This window comes from Sinocyclocheilus grahami, unplaced genomic scaffold (assembly GCF_001515645.1).
Source record: "Sinocyclocheilus grahami isolate Dianchi unplaced genomic scaffold, SAMN03320097.WGS_v1.1 scaffold106.1, whole genome shotgun sequence".
NCBI classification, from domain to species: domain Eukaryota; kingdom Metazoa; phylum Chordata; class Actinopteri; order Cypriniformes; family Cyprinidae; genus Sinocyclocheilus; species Sinocyclocheilus grahami.
In genome coordinates this window covers 2,973,508-2,987,136 of record NW_015505285.1, presented here as the reverse complement: position 1 = coordinate 2,987,136, position 13,629 = coordinate 2,973,508, and the positions used below count along the sequence as shown (strand labels likewise).

Here is a 13,629-nt window from a genome sequence, read left to right as displayed (position 1 = left end):
TTATATATATTATTTTAAAAATATATATATTAATATATATATATATATATATATATATATATATATATATATATATATTAATATTCGCTTCAGTTAATATTTTATTACATTCAGTTTTACTTGCATAAAAAGATTCAGTAGATTTTTTGTCACACATTATTGGATCAGTTTTACGCGCAAAATAGGTGCATTTTATCACTGAGAGCATTACCTGAGTGTTAAGTGTCTCAGGAGCGTTCAGTGACCTGTCCTGGAGTGAGTCGTGTTGTCTTTCCTTCTGTCTTTGTGTAGCTGCACTAGGGTCAATTGTATCCTGCCATAATGTGTTCCCGTCTAGTAATCAGGTGCACCTTGTGTGAGGAGCACAAAGCCGCCAGTCACAGGGGGCTGAGAAACCGACTGATGAGTGGAGGGGCTGGGGGTGACAGGGAATGGGGGCTGTGTATATGTGTGTGTGTTCCTATGTCTCCCTTTTTAACATTTCCCAGACGGGCCACCAGCATAACCCTTAGACAACCAGCACAAACATGAGACACATTAGAGCGCTTACATTTACCTCAATCATAGACGACATCAGAACAAACATCCAACATGTTTGCCACAAGAGTGTTAACTGTTTAAAGTTCAGCACAAAACTACTTGTGTTGTCACGTGTACATTTTGTTTGTATATACAGTAGTGTTAAAAAAAACAACACCCCATAACCTGAGAGAGAGAGAGAATTCCTGATGTTTTTTTGAGCAGGCTACTTCAAGTGCAACTGGTGAGAGCCGATGACATTTTTTAACATGTTCTTGAAAGATCGGGGTGTATTTTTAAAAAATTTTTTTAGCAGGGCCTATTGACTGGATGAAGGAATAATAGAGAGGACGTGTACAGGCCAAGATCACTCAGACCCTCATGTCTCAGAGTACCAGCTGACCGGCTGCTTAAACTAATTACAGCATTATGAAGGAAGTAAAGAAGAGACTTTGAGTATGAGGGACATTGAGATTTCACAACTGTTAGCCAGCACTCTAGTAGCATGTTGTCTTCTATGATGTCTTTTAAGTCAAGCGTTTGAAAAGTTACTTGATAATCATCAGGCTGAAGACAGACAATCCACAGACACCAAACAAGCAGACGTTTTATTGTTTTGCCAAAATGGATCGCAATATTGCTTTAATGTAAATTTATTAAGTGATATTTACTTTTTAGAATGCAAAGGGTGCAAAATTGATCAAAGCACCAAATGTGATTAAATAAGTCCATTATTTTTTCCAGTTCTTTATAAATATCATGCAAAAAAGAGTTTCATGATTGGTGAGACAAATGAATGGCTCAATTTTATGTAACAAAAAGTTTAATTTAGACCTTGAATATGCATTAGGTTGTCTGTGCCAACTTTTCATTAAACTTTCATTATAAAGAAATTGGAAACATTTCCAGCTTCTCAGAATTTCTGACTCTGCCCTGGACATGGCAATTATGTTCTTTCTTTAATGTCTTTCTCCTCTTTAAAGGGAAAAAGTCTATGATCAGCCGGAGTCAGGGACACACAAGTGGTGCTTTAAAAGGACCCCTAAGTTTCATGGGGCTCTTGCCATCAAAGAATCTCACAATTGGGCAGAAATTCTTGACATTTTTTTCTCTCAAAGAAAAGGGTTAAATGCCTGGATCCTACCAAGAGCTGTGTTATACAAATTGCAATCTCATTGTTTTTAAGAGAACGCGTGTGACATTTAAAAGTCTCCATTGTCCTGTTCCATGGCATTCTTTTTTTTCTTTTCCTCTTTGCTGGTGGTTATTTAGACTTTGGGCTAAATTGGCTGACATGCAGACGGCGCAATGCGATTTCTGTTTGTTTTAGGCCCTGAAAACCTCAGCAGGGCTCTTTATGTACCTGTCTCACATCCTTTCAGGGTGCTGACTGTTTCCCATAGCTTCCCTGTGCCAGTTTACCCTCTACACTTAACCTTACAAGAGCGTTAGCTCAAAATGACCTTTTCCTGTGGATCTAACACCCAAAGAAATGTCTTCAGCATTGCCCTTTTTCAAAATCCATCAATTCATTAAAGTTCCCTTTCATAAAGTGTGTGTGTGTGGCCCAAATGGTCAAACAGAGACAGAGGACTGTTAAGGAGGCCAGCCCCACCATTTTTCTTGATGGCCCTGAGACCATAACTCATGACTAATTACGAACACATGCCATTCTTTATAGTGCAGAATAGGGATTTAAAAACTCCCAAGCAATATCAGAACATAAAAACGAAGGACCTTTATTTGCAACCGTCTTTAGGGCTGTTGGAAAGTATGTTTGATTTTAAACAAATATGAAGATTTAACTGTGTTATTTAAGTAGTCGGTGGTCCTTTGACAAAAAGGCAAGTTTAAAATCCATTCGAATATTTTGCTTCTATAAAGACTACAAATATACATTATAAATATATTTTACATGAAATGATTAAATGTATAAAAATTGTTAAATTTTATATTGGTTACTAATTTATTATAATTTTTATTTAATTGAATTGATATACTATGAATTAATTTAATTTATTGATTTATAATTTATTAAATAACATGTCATTCTACTTTTTAACTGCCAATAAGAGTGTGTTTTGTGTCTGCATTTTACTATATTTAAATTCATTAAAAAATTTTGCAGATTTTCTAGTAAAACAAAAAGCTACAAATTCTGTATGGGTGTGTGGATGAATATTGCAAGTACTGAGTGCTGTTTTTGTTTGAGCTTAAATATATTCAGGGGTCAAAGAGGATTAGGTTGAGGTCAGTTGCTCTTTGAGGGACGCTTTAAAAGGATGTAGAAAATAAAGCTTTTTCCCTCTAGTTTTTCTGTCTGTATTTGTTCATGTGATCACTTTAGCAGATTGCAAATATCACAGTTGCCCCTGACAAGTCTGTTAGTGACCTCTAAGCTTCCACATGTCTGAACATTAGACGTCTCCTTCGGCAAGAGCTGCGAAAAAAGCCACGATAGGGCCCCACTTATTGTTATGTAATTTCTAGTTTTGCTTGCTTAAAGGTGGAGAAGGCAAACCACCTTTGTTTGGCAGCCTTTGAGCCGCGTTCGAGAGGGAATGCTGGCGGACACACTGTATATATTACTCCACTGGGACGGTCGCTCTCATGTCTTAATTAATCTGTCCATTTCACCTTCTGACCTTAATAAAACACGTGCCATCACTCTGCTAAATGACTCCTGTACTCTTGAGTTTAAATCGAAGATCAATTTTTCCTTAGCAGCCCTCTAACCTTTTTTCACTCAATCAGAAGCTCTCGTCGAACCAACCGTGATCAGACGACGTTTTGAGAAGGGACAGTCTCGCCACATGTTCCCAAACAGATCAGACGCTGGAAGAACAAGGTCGCCTGCCATGCAGATGCAGTAATTTAAAAGATTATATGGTTATCCTCCATCCTGTAATCTTCACAGGTTCTCTCTAAAATGGGAGAAAAAAACATGGGACGCATAAAAAACCTGTGACCTAACAATTTAAGAATCCTGGGTGTTTGCTGTTGTACTTGGAACAGGGTACTGGCTTTAAAATCAGAGCACAGATGTGAGGACTTATTTTACGATGCTTGTTTTTCTCACTTCGCGCTTTGACATTTGCAGAGCGTCCCAGGCAGACGTCGGACGCTCTCTCTATGTCTCTCTCTTTCTCTCCCGACCTGAGTTTACACAATTTCCTAAAGCACTTAAAAAAGAAATATCTGATGCAAATTGCATGTTTTACAAACAAATGTTTTGCATCATTTAATTGATTGTCTCCATTGTTCAGCACTGTCATCAGTTCAAGTTGTTGCCAGCATGTTATTTTAGCAGCAAGAGGTAAATGATGGGTATGCAGATGCCCGAGGGGCTACAAGAGAGTTTGTCTTTAGGCCCACCAGGGTCTTGGCCTTTGGTTCTGCGGGACTATCTCTTAAAGAGCCTGTGTCTAAGAAAGACCCCCCTTGTCTCCCCCAGAGCGAAGGTTGGGGATTACCAGTCTGCCCTCGGTGAACAAGCTCACAGGAGACCTCGAACGTGGGGGGTGGTCGCTATGGCCATTGGGCTCCCCTAAATGGTTGCTAGGGACCAGGTATCAAAGGTCCACAAGTCGCACACAGTCACGGTCATGGAGGGAATTAAATAGCAACAAAGAAATTGTGATTCTACAATAATCTGGCCTCTGCGGTGCAGGTGGGGGCGGAGGGCGCCATGGACCTGTTGGGTCTGTGATCATAGGAGCGTGGTGCTAGTCCCGACACCCCCCACTTCTACCCTCCATCTCCTTTCTTCCACTCCTCGCGTATCTGGGAACGTACCTTATGGCCAAACTAAGCTGCTTTAGCAGCCCATTCAAAGTCAGAAAGGTGTTTACTTTTTATCTCTTCATCCTAAGACTTAATTTAGCTTTTGTGTGGTCCACGGACATTGGAAACGCGCAAGTATAGCGGGATTTGATGGTAATAAGAGATTAAGCGAGCAAATGAAGGCGTTTGGTTTGAAATTAGATCCTTATTTACTCCGAGATGTTAAGACTGGGAGATGTTCCAATCTCAACAAGTAAATACGACCTGTTTTATGAGCCTGCCAGTCACTAAATCGCTTTGATAAAACTGATACGCAGACGATGAGACGCAGATGACCTCACTTGTCCAGTCGCTCTCTGGAATGATTGGCCTCCAGCAGTTTGCGTAATTCCGTCTCGGCTGCTTTTTAAGTTGTGATCTGTGTTTTTATTAATGTGTTAATCTTCCTCAATGAGGTTTGACAGGGTATAATCTGCAAGCTTCTTCTCTTATCTCTTTCTCCCAGGTGTCACCTGGTGTCGTGTCTCGGTACAGAGTTCCGCCGTGGCGCAGGTGTGTTGGACATCGCCTACGAGTCTCCCTTCCAGCTCCTCACCTGTGGATACGACACTTTCATCCGCTATTGGGATTTGCGCGTCTGCTCCAGGTACTGCCCAGTTCTGGGATCCTCCAGCGCCTTGCCGTTATGATTCAAGTTAAATTAGGCTTAGTTCTAACATTGACCTGTGCTGTCAGCAGATTTGGCCTTGTCTACTGAGACTAATAAAGTTAGCCAGTACGTCTCGGAGAGCCTGTGAGGAAGATTAGTGTTCTCTGTTAATCTAGTAAGCCCTCCTGTGCATAGAGTACCGTTTAGATAAAAAAGAAGCCAGACTTGAGCCTCCTCTTGGGTCTGTGGACACAATTGTTCCTCTCAGAGATTGAAAAGGACCCCCTCGTCGAGAGAGGCTCTTGCGGCGGGACTCTCACCCACCCAAGTCCACGCCGGTTGGTGGCCATATTGATGTGGCGCGACGCGTCTCCAGGACAACGGGGCGGGTGCTAGGGATCAGCGAGCCGCTTGTGGGGTGGACTGGGGCTTCTATGTAGGGCTTTGGGGAGGGGGGGATCCTCACAATCGCATATGGGCAGTCAAGTAACACAAATCAGAGGTGATTGAAAGAGGGCCCCGGAGAGTTTGGGGAGGGGCAAATGTCCCCTCTTAAGATATCAATAATTCACAGTAAGACCAGTCAGGACTCAATATGTGGTACGTCTTGATTCAAAGCGGTTAGTCATCTGAAAGTCGTCATCGTCTATAAAAAGAGTGCACTTTAATTCACTTGTAGAGTAAACTGTACATGATGGGTAAGTGTGTGAAACAAATTTTTAGATTAATTTTGAATAATTGAGGAGGATGTGTGCACGTCTCTTGAGTTGAATTTGATTGCTCAGCACGTTGCATATACAAGGGGTTAAAAATGGGAGACATGAGATGACGGATTAGTTTAAGCACAAACTTTTAAATTTTTTTAATGCTTAAACTCCTTTTAAGATACCTAATATTTATTATATTAGCCGTCTTATATACTTATTTTTATAAGTCATAATTCAAATTTTATTAATGCTTAAACTCCATTAAAGATACCTAATATTTATTATATTAGCCGCCTAATATACTTATTCTACTTATTTTTTTGTTAATATAATATTATATATTATATACATGACTTCAATTATAATTTGATTTATTTACGTGACAAGAAAATGAACAGGATTCTTAACATGATGGAAATAAAGAGATTGAAATAAAATATATACAGTATATAAAGAGCTGCACTCTAAAGTATTGAGAATTAGCTTACATGCCAGTTTGTTAAATTTTCTTATTGTCATACTCATTTCTGTACTTTTATCAAACATAATGGAATGTTTTTAAATGAAACAAACCAGCTAACACCATAAAATATTACATTTATAAAATTAATTGCTAATGCTTGATGCTAGAGTGGTTGTTTTCATTTTTAAGTAATAACTCATTTTAATTTCAAGGTACACTCGCACAAAAATGTGCATCAATTGTACATTAAGAGATGCAGCTGCTTGTCAATGGGTCACTTCCCTGAAAAAAGGCCATCCTTATTTACCCCTATAATGTACGTAATTAAAGGTACAATTTAAGGTACTAATATGCACCTTTTATGGGTGGATTAGGTACAAAGATGTCTCTTTAATGGTTTTCCCCAAGTGACAGGCTGTTGTACCTCTAAAGATAACATTTTGTACTTTTTCCTGACAGTGTATTAAACTGTATTGTGAATTGTTGATTGTATATGATTAAATGCTCTGTGTAAGAGGACTGGCCCAGCCCACGTTTAAGGTTTTTGTTCCTCTGTGTGAGTGCATGTGTGTATACTTGTGCAGCACAGCAAGATGCAATCCAGACATCTCCCGCACGCTTCTGCTGCCCTGCTGTCTGCCACACGGCCCAGCCACACTCCCTCTCCATGATTTATTCAGCACACCATTAATGGAGAATTGATCTCTATTGGCTCAGCACACGCGCAGACACTTGCCCTGTCCTTCCCTCTTTTTTTCTCGAGCTGCTCTAAAACAAGAAAGCTCCTTTCCGTAAACAAGGGATGAGGTTTCACCCTTGTTGCCTGCCAGCACAAATAAGACACTCGCCCTTAAGCCGCGCAGAGAGAGCTAGCCATGGTGGCTTTGGCCCTCTGCTTTAAGACCGGTCTAATATAGCGTGCCAATGGCTGGAGTTGTGGTGTAACTATGGACTTCAGTACTTCAGAATGTGTCTAAATATGCATAGCTGTACATTATATGTTCATTTCAGTTGAAAATTTGATTCAGTGATTTTATTTTTTGTGTGATGTCCATTATGATAATCCTAGCTGTAATTATAAGGGAACATGAATAACCCATTGTTCTTTAAAATACAGTTCATCCAAAAATGAGCATTTTGACAAGATTTACTCCCTCATATCATTCCAAACCAGTATGACTTTCATTCTTCCAGGGTTATTATAGTTATATACTAAAACTAAAACCAAAAAAATTATTTTGTTACTTGAAATAAAATAAATCTTAACTAACTCAAATGTAAATAAATTAACTTAAACTTATTTTATTTCAGCTAGTTGCCAAAGCAACATTTCTCATCTTCATTTAGGTTAACTTACTAAAACAACTAAAACTAAAACTGAAATAAAAATGGATAAAAACTATATAGGCATATTAAAAATAATTAATAAATAAAACAAATTAAGACTAATAAAATTGACAAAAACAATACTATATCTTTAAAAGTAAAATGAAAACAGAAAATAAAAATACGATAAAAACCTGTAATAGTTTTTCACTGATACTAAAATAACTGCTTTCTTCTGTGGAACACAAAAGAAGATATTTTGAAGAATGTCATGTTGCATAAACTGTTTAGACTAGTCTTAAGTTAGTCATCTATTTTTTTTTCTTCAAGACTGGTCATAACTTTTTTTATTCAGTTATGAAAAGGTAGATTGGTCTTATTTGTATTGGAAAAGTAAGACTGATTACCCCTTGGCAACTGCTAGTTGGTCACACAAGTTCTTAAGGCACAGTCTTAACATGGTGACCAAGTTTATGCAACTGGCCCCTGGGACTGTCAAGCTCCAAAAAAACAAACAAAAGCATTATAGAAGTAGTCCTTTCAACAGCTTTGTGTGAAGATCAGACCACAGTTTAAGTCATTGTTCCCTGTAAATGCTCTCCTCTGCTGTAGCTCTTAAAACGCATGTGCACTTCTGCATATTTAATAATTTGGTCAGCTTAAGGACATTATTATTTGAACTACCCTATAAAGCAGTATATTTGTAGAATATATTTGTAGCAGCTGATCAATATGATTTCCCTTTCTAACAGGAAATGTGTGATGGAGTGGGAGGAGCCTCATGACAGCGCTCTTTACTGTATAAAGACAGACAAGAATCACATGATTGCCAGTGGTTCATCATACTATGGAGTAGTCCGCTTTTGGGACAAACGACAAACCCGCTGTTTACAGGTAACTGTGAGCATGTTTCACCTTTTTTCATTTGGTATTTTATTATAGTAATATTCATCTTTGTAATAATTGGTTGACAGATGTTCCAGTTGGCACCCACCACCAGCAGCCCAGTGTACAGCCTGTGCTTCAACACCACTCACCTGTACGCTGCCCTGGCCTCTGTCCTCTACTCCCTTGACTTCAGAACTGCAGCGTCCCAGTCCTGGAAATAACCATCCGTTAATGTTGCTTGAGACTTTAAGGCTCGTTCTTCATCTCCTCCAAGCCCTTAGTGATGGTCTTAGACCCTTAAATGGGGAAGTAGCCATCTTGCCTTTGGATGATCAGTGCAGCTAATGATACAGTTATGGCCTGGTGGATATTTCCCCTGTCACAGGCTCCTGAGAGCAAGCAGGGTTCACGACCTTCTGTGGCCCGAGTCTTAACAGACTTAACACATTGCCAGCGACCTCTGAGATGTCTAAAACAAACACTGCTCAGAGCTGCCAACACCCACTGAGGGGATGTATGCTAAACCACAGCATATACGATAATAGATACATTGTAACTGAAAGTATATTTTTCCAACAATGAGCCAATTAAACGGGTTTTGTTTTGTTTTGTTTTCTTTGTACGTTGTCCTTTTTGTTCTCAGTTAGCCAACGCTGGCTCTGAATTCCTTGGTCAGTTGTTTATATTGGTTCCATGCCTCACTCACACTTACAACATTTTATCGCTTATAGTTGGTCGCTGGTTTCATGTTGCCAGATGTCCTAATATTATCGTAACTGTCCGTAGCTTTAGAAAATCTCGTCATAAATGGGATGTCTTTCTATGTTGACAAGAAATCAGTTTTCTTACTGCTAAAAATCAACATCCTGGAGGGGAAAGTTTGTGTATATAAATTGCATTCGTGTATAATGCGTCATCATTATCAATGCATGAATCAAACTCTTGACAATTTTTTACAGTTTTTCATGCATCATTTTTTACCATGATTAAATGCTTACCGTAGCACTTCATCTTTCTGACACGTCACTTAAGGTACACTTTACAGTATCCCACAAGAGACACGTGTGTGCCAGTGTCTTTACTCCTATTGGTAGTCATTGCATTGCTCATTTACATAATTTTGTCGAATCACTGGTCTCAACCACATACCATTGGCAGTGGTCATTGTTGTTGAACTGTCTTTGAAAATAAGGCTACGTTTGCACGACAACGATGTAGTCAAATACGGAAAACATTTTCCCTTGCGTTTTCAAAACAATTTGCATTTACACATATCCATGAAAACAGCCAAAAATGCTGTATTACGTATACCAGGCCAGTAGTTGGCGCTGTCACCTTGTTAGTAAACAGTACCTGTAGGGAAGTGACAATTATATGTTTTATATGATGCGTCTCCGCTGTTGGTTGTAATATTGGTGAAGTAAATACACACTTTGCTAAAGAAGCGTTAGCAAACTCTTGAGCAGCAACAACAGTAATGTTACCATGTACTCCGCCATTGTTGTGTATGTTTGTTCGTGCTTGCCTTTAAAATCGACACATACTGCGCATGTCTACATACCTAACACGTACTAAGCACGTGCATGACGTTTTCAAAAATATGCGTTTTCAGTCCCCAAAACGCCATTGTCGTGTAAACGAACAGGCAAAACGTTTTGGCTGAAAATGTTGTCGTGTAAACGGCCCCTAAGTGACTTCTAGTTGTTTTGTAAATCTCTGTCTGTGTGAATATTATGGATGGAGGATTCATATTTTAGCCAGAAGCAATGGTTTGAAGTTACAAATGATGGATTTGTTTGTTACAAACATGAAGCTTTTTACTTCACAAGACTTTAATTTATGAACTTGAGTCATGTTATGTTTTTGTCAGTTGTTGAACTCTCATTCTGACGGCACCCATTCACTCCAGAGGATCCACTTGTGAGCAAGTGATGCAATGCAAATCTATTCCAGTGAAGAAACAAACTCATCTACATATTGGATGGCCTGAGGGTGAGTACATTTACAGTAAATTTTCACTTTTGGGTGAACTATTCCTTTAAGACTGAAAAATCATGACTGTTTCTGTTACATGTGTTTTAATAATTTATCTGGTGTTCCTAAAGAGGCAAGGAAGACATTTGGTGACCCTGTAAGTGTTTTCGACCAGTGTTATACACCGTAAAGTGAGAAATTTGAGGTCAAAGGTTAGGCTTTAAAAGCTATGGGTGGCTGCTGGGTCTGTGCAGGAGCCGGACATCTGCAAAGAGGGAAACGGAACAACTAAAGAAGACAGTCACACACCTCTTCTTTCACTAGTCCTCAAAGCAATGACTCACAGCATAGAAGTAGCTGAGCGCATTAGCATCCAGAGCTAGCGGAGGCCTGCACTGACACGGTTAATCCATGCCATCCCAAAACAAATACCTCATGCTTCTGATGTTAAAGCTCACTTGGATTTGGTGCAGTCACTGGATGACAATGCAAAGGTATTGTCCCATTACACTCCAGGCAGGTCTCATTTACTTTGGGATTCCTCTGTGATAACTCAGGAATATAGCCATGTTATCCTAAAAGCATCTCGGGGATGTCAAAGAAAAACTAATAAAATGTGTCATACACATACTTATGAGTCCAAATGGCAAAAAAAAAAAAAAATGTGTAGGTATATTTAAAATATTTTTTTAAATATTACTGATATATATTTTACAATATATTTATATAAATGTTCTGTAAGTTTTATTTATTAAATATATTTTTATTTTCCAAAATATATTTAGGAAAATACATTTTGCATTTAACCCAAATATATTTAGATTATATTTTATAGAATATTTTAAGATTGCAAATATATTTTCTTGCTCATTGAATTACATTTTATAATATCTTTTGGCAATAAAAAAAAATACATTTCAGTATAAAAAAATCCTTAGGCCGTTTATAGGCTGTTTATAACACAGTACATGTAGCATTTATTTAAAATATTTCTGGTAGAAAAAAAAATCAGCGGAATAGTTCACCCAATAATGAAGATTGTTGCCATCATTTATTCAACCTTATGTTATATAAGAATATTCTGGCTACTTTTTCATTGTAATGAATGAGGACTCTGGGGCTGTCAAGCTTCAAAAATTATATAAAAAGCACCATAAGAGAATCATAAAAGTGTTCCATGTGACTCATGCACTCATGTGCTATATTCCAAATCTTCTAAAGCCATAGCTTGTATGAAGAACATGAATAAATTATGACAATTTTAAATTCTGGGCAAACTATCCTTTTAAAGGAACACTAACATCTAACGTCATCATAGGAATATTTAATCTAACATATGCTAACCATACTTTGTTTAGAAACTACTGAGAAGAAACGTTGAACAGCCCAGAGAATGCACAGCACAGTTACTCCTCGGTGTAATTCGTAAAAGCCATGGCTCATATTTGGCTTGATGTGATTTATGGTCAATCACGGAATAAATTAGATCATATGCAGTGTGGGACAATCCATTAGCTGATTTTGTCACTGAGGATAAAAGGAATGCCTACACCTCCGTGCAGATATTGTACAATCATGCAGGAAATATGGCCTCCCGGGACGCAAAGACTTGGTCAGTTTAATAAATAATAATCCATAGGTTTGGAGCTCAGCAGGAAATGGGCACTCACTCATATTGAGGATGACATTGTGGATATTCCTAAAATGAAGGCAGTGAATTTTACACAGTGGCTTCAGTAAAAGCATAATGGCCATAATACAATATTTACTATGTCTGATTCTAGTTTTATTTCTTGCACCCTTCTTCTTCCCTTTTATATCTAGCACAAGGTCATTACTAAAAGGCCCATGGGGAACTGTGGGTGAGCCACAAGCTCAGAGTTTCTGACAAAGGTAATGAAGACCTTCAGAGGATGTGAGGAGGGGTTGGAGGCGCCTTATGGGAAGGGGATTTGAGGATTACATTTTCGGAACCTACAGCACACAAAGGAACACACACACAAACATTGTCCACAGAGCACCCAATGTCATGTCTGGCGTAACATGATTATTTACACTTTATCTTTACACTTGCCTGTGCATGCAGCACAGATTTGGAAATGCTGGTATATAAAAAGGCAATGATTACAAAGACGTGCGATTAAACCCACTTTACACGCTTTGCACCTGCACAAATCACTGTAAAATCATACTGGCAATTTAAGGACAAAAGGTCTACTTTCCTGCACAAGGGTTTACATTATCTACCAGTATTACACAACAAATACATTTACACCATCAGAGCACATTCCTGCTTTGATCTCGGAAGAAACATCTGGATGGCAAGTAGCACTCACGAGAAACCGCTGATGACATTTTTGAAAGCATTGTGATCTAATTTGTTTTAATTCCTAGCTCCGGTTGTTTTGTTTGTCTGTACAGCATCTATTCCCATGCTGGACACATGCTCTAGCATCTCAACAGCGTTCAGAGTGAAGAGTGCAAACCACTGATAGAGACCTGAGCAAAGACCGCTTCATAAATTTAACTTTCAAAAGACAGGCCGAAGACTGTAATGATGCATCTGCTGAGCTTTCTGGCATACCTTTTTAAAGCCTCAATTACACCGTGGTTCTCCCAGCAGATGTTGGAAGAATAGCGGTAAGCCAAGCTATTTGGCTGTGAGAGCAAAGTGTTTAGCAGGTGAAACAGTATCTGTCATGTTACCTTAGACTTAAAGGAGGGTGAAAGCATGTCTTTAGTCATTCAACTCTGAACATGTTTTATATTTTGGAGATACATGATCAAGGACTTCATATCTTCACACTCTCTGTTCACATTTCGCAGGATGGTCTTGACTTTTATTAATATGAGAATGACTATTTCACCTCAAAACCACGTAGTAGCTTCAGGTGAATTTCACACATTTTTTCACTTGCCCAATAATCGGCAACTGTTCTCATTATTTACGGACTGGACTGGAAAAGTAATGTGAGATTTTAAGAGTCACACTATGTTTTGCTTGGCCAAGTTCACTGGACTTAAATGGAATCAAGGACTTCCTTCAGTGCAGGTGACCCTTGTTTCCTACAGGACAATGCCTTTCCTAAGCTGCATTAGCTTGTGGTTAAGTATCAAGTGTCACAGTGGCTGATCACACACCCAGGAATAGGCTTCAACCTACATACACATCACAGAGGATTCTGGGGTAATTTTATACCAATAGTGCCATCTAAAGGTCACAAGGAAGACACAACTATTGCATTTTATTCTGACACACTTAAGGCACAGGCAATATTTTTCACTGCTGAAAAGAATGTGCATCTGAACAATTCAAATAA

The 13,629-nt window shown here is 38.7% G+C and overlaps 1 protein-coding gene across 1 annotated transcript in view; it reads left to right on the top strand.

Moving 5' to 3' along the window:
• Nucleotides 1-9,287, top strand: part of LOC107588663 (F-box/WD repeat-containing protein 4-like) — a 29,117-nt gene extending 19,830 nt beyond the window's left edge. The window contains 3 exon segments of the mRNA XM_016276859.1: nt 4,808-4,948; nt 8,200-8,341; nt 8,422-9,287. Of these exon segments, the coding sequence (XP_016132345.1) occupies nt 4,808-4,948; nt 8,200-8,341; nt 8,422-8,556 (418 nt within the window). The 3' untranslated portion in view covers nt 8,557-9,287.
• The last annotated feature ends 4,342 nt before the right edge of the window (nt 9,288-13,629 follow it).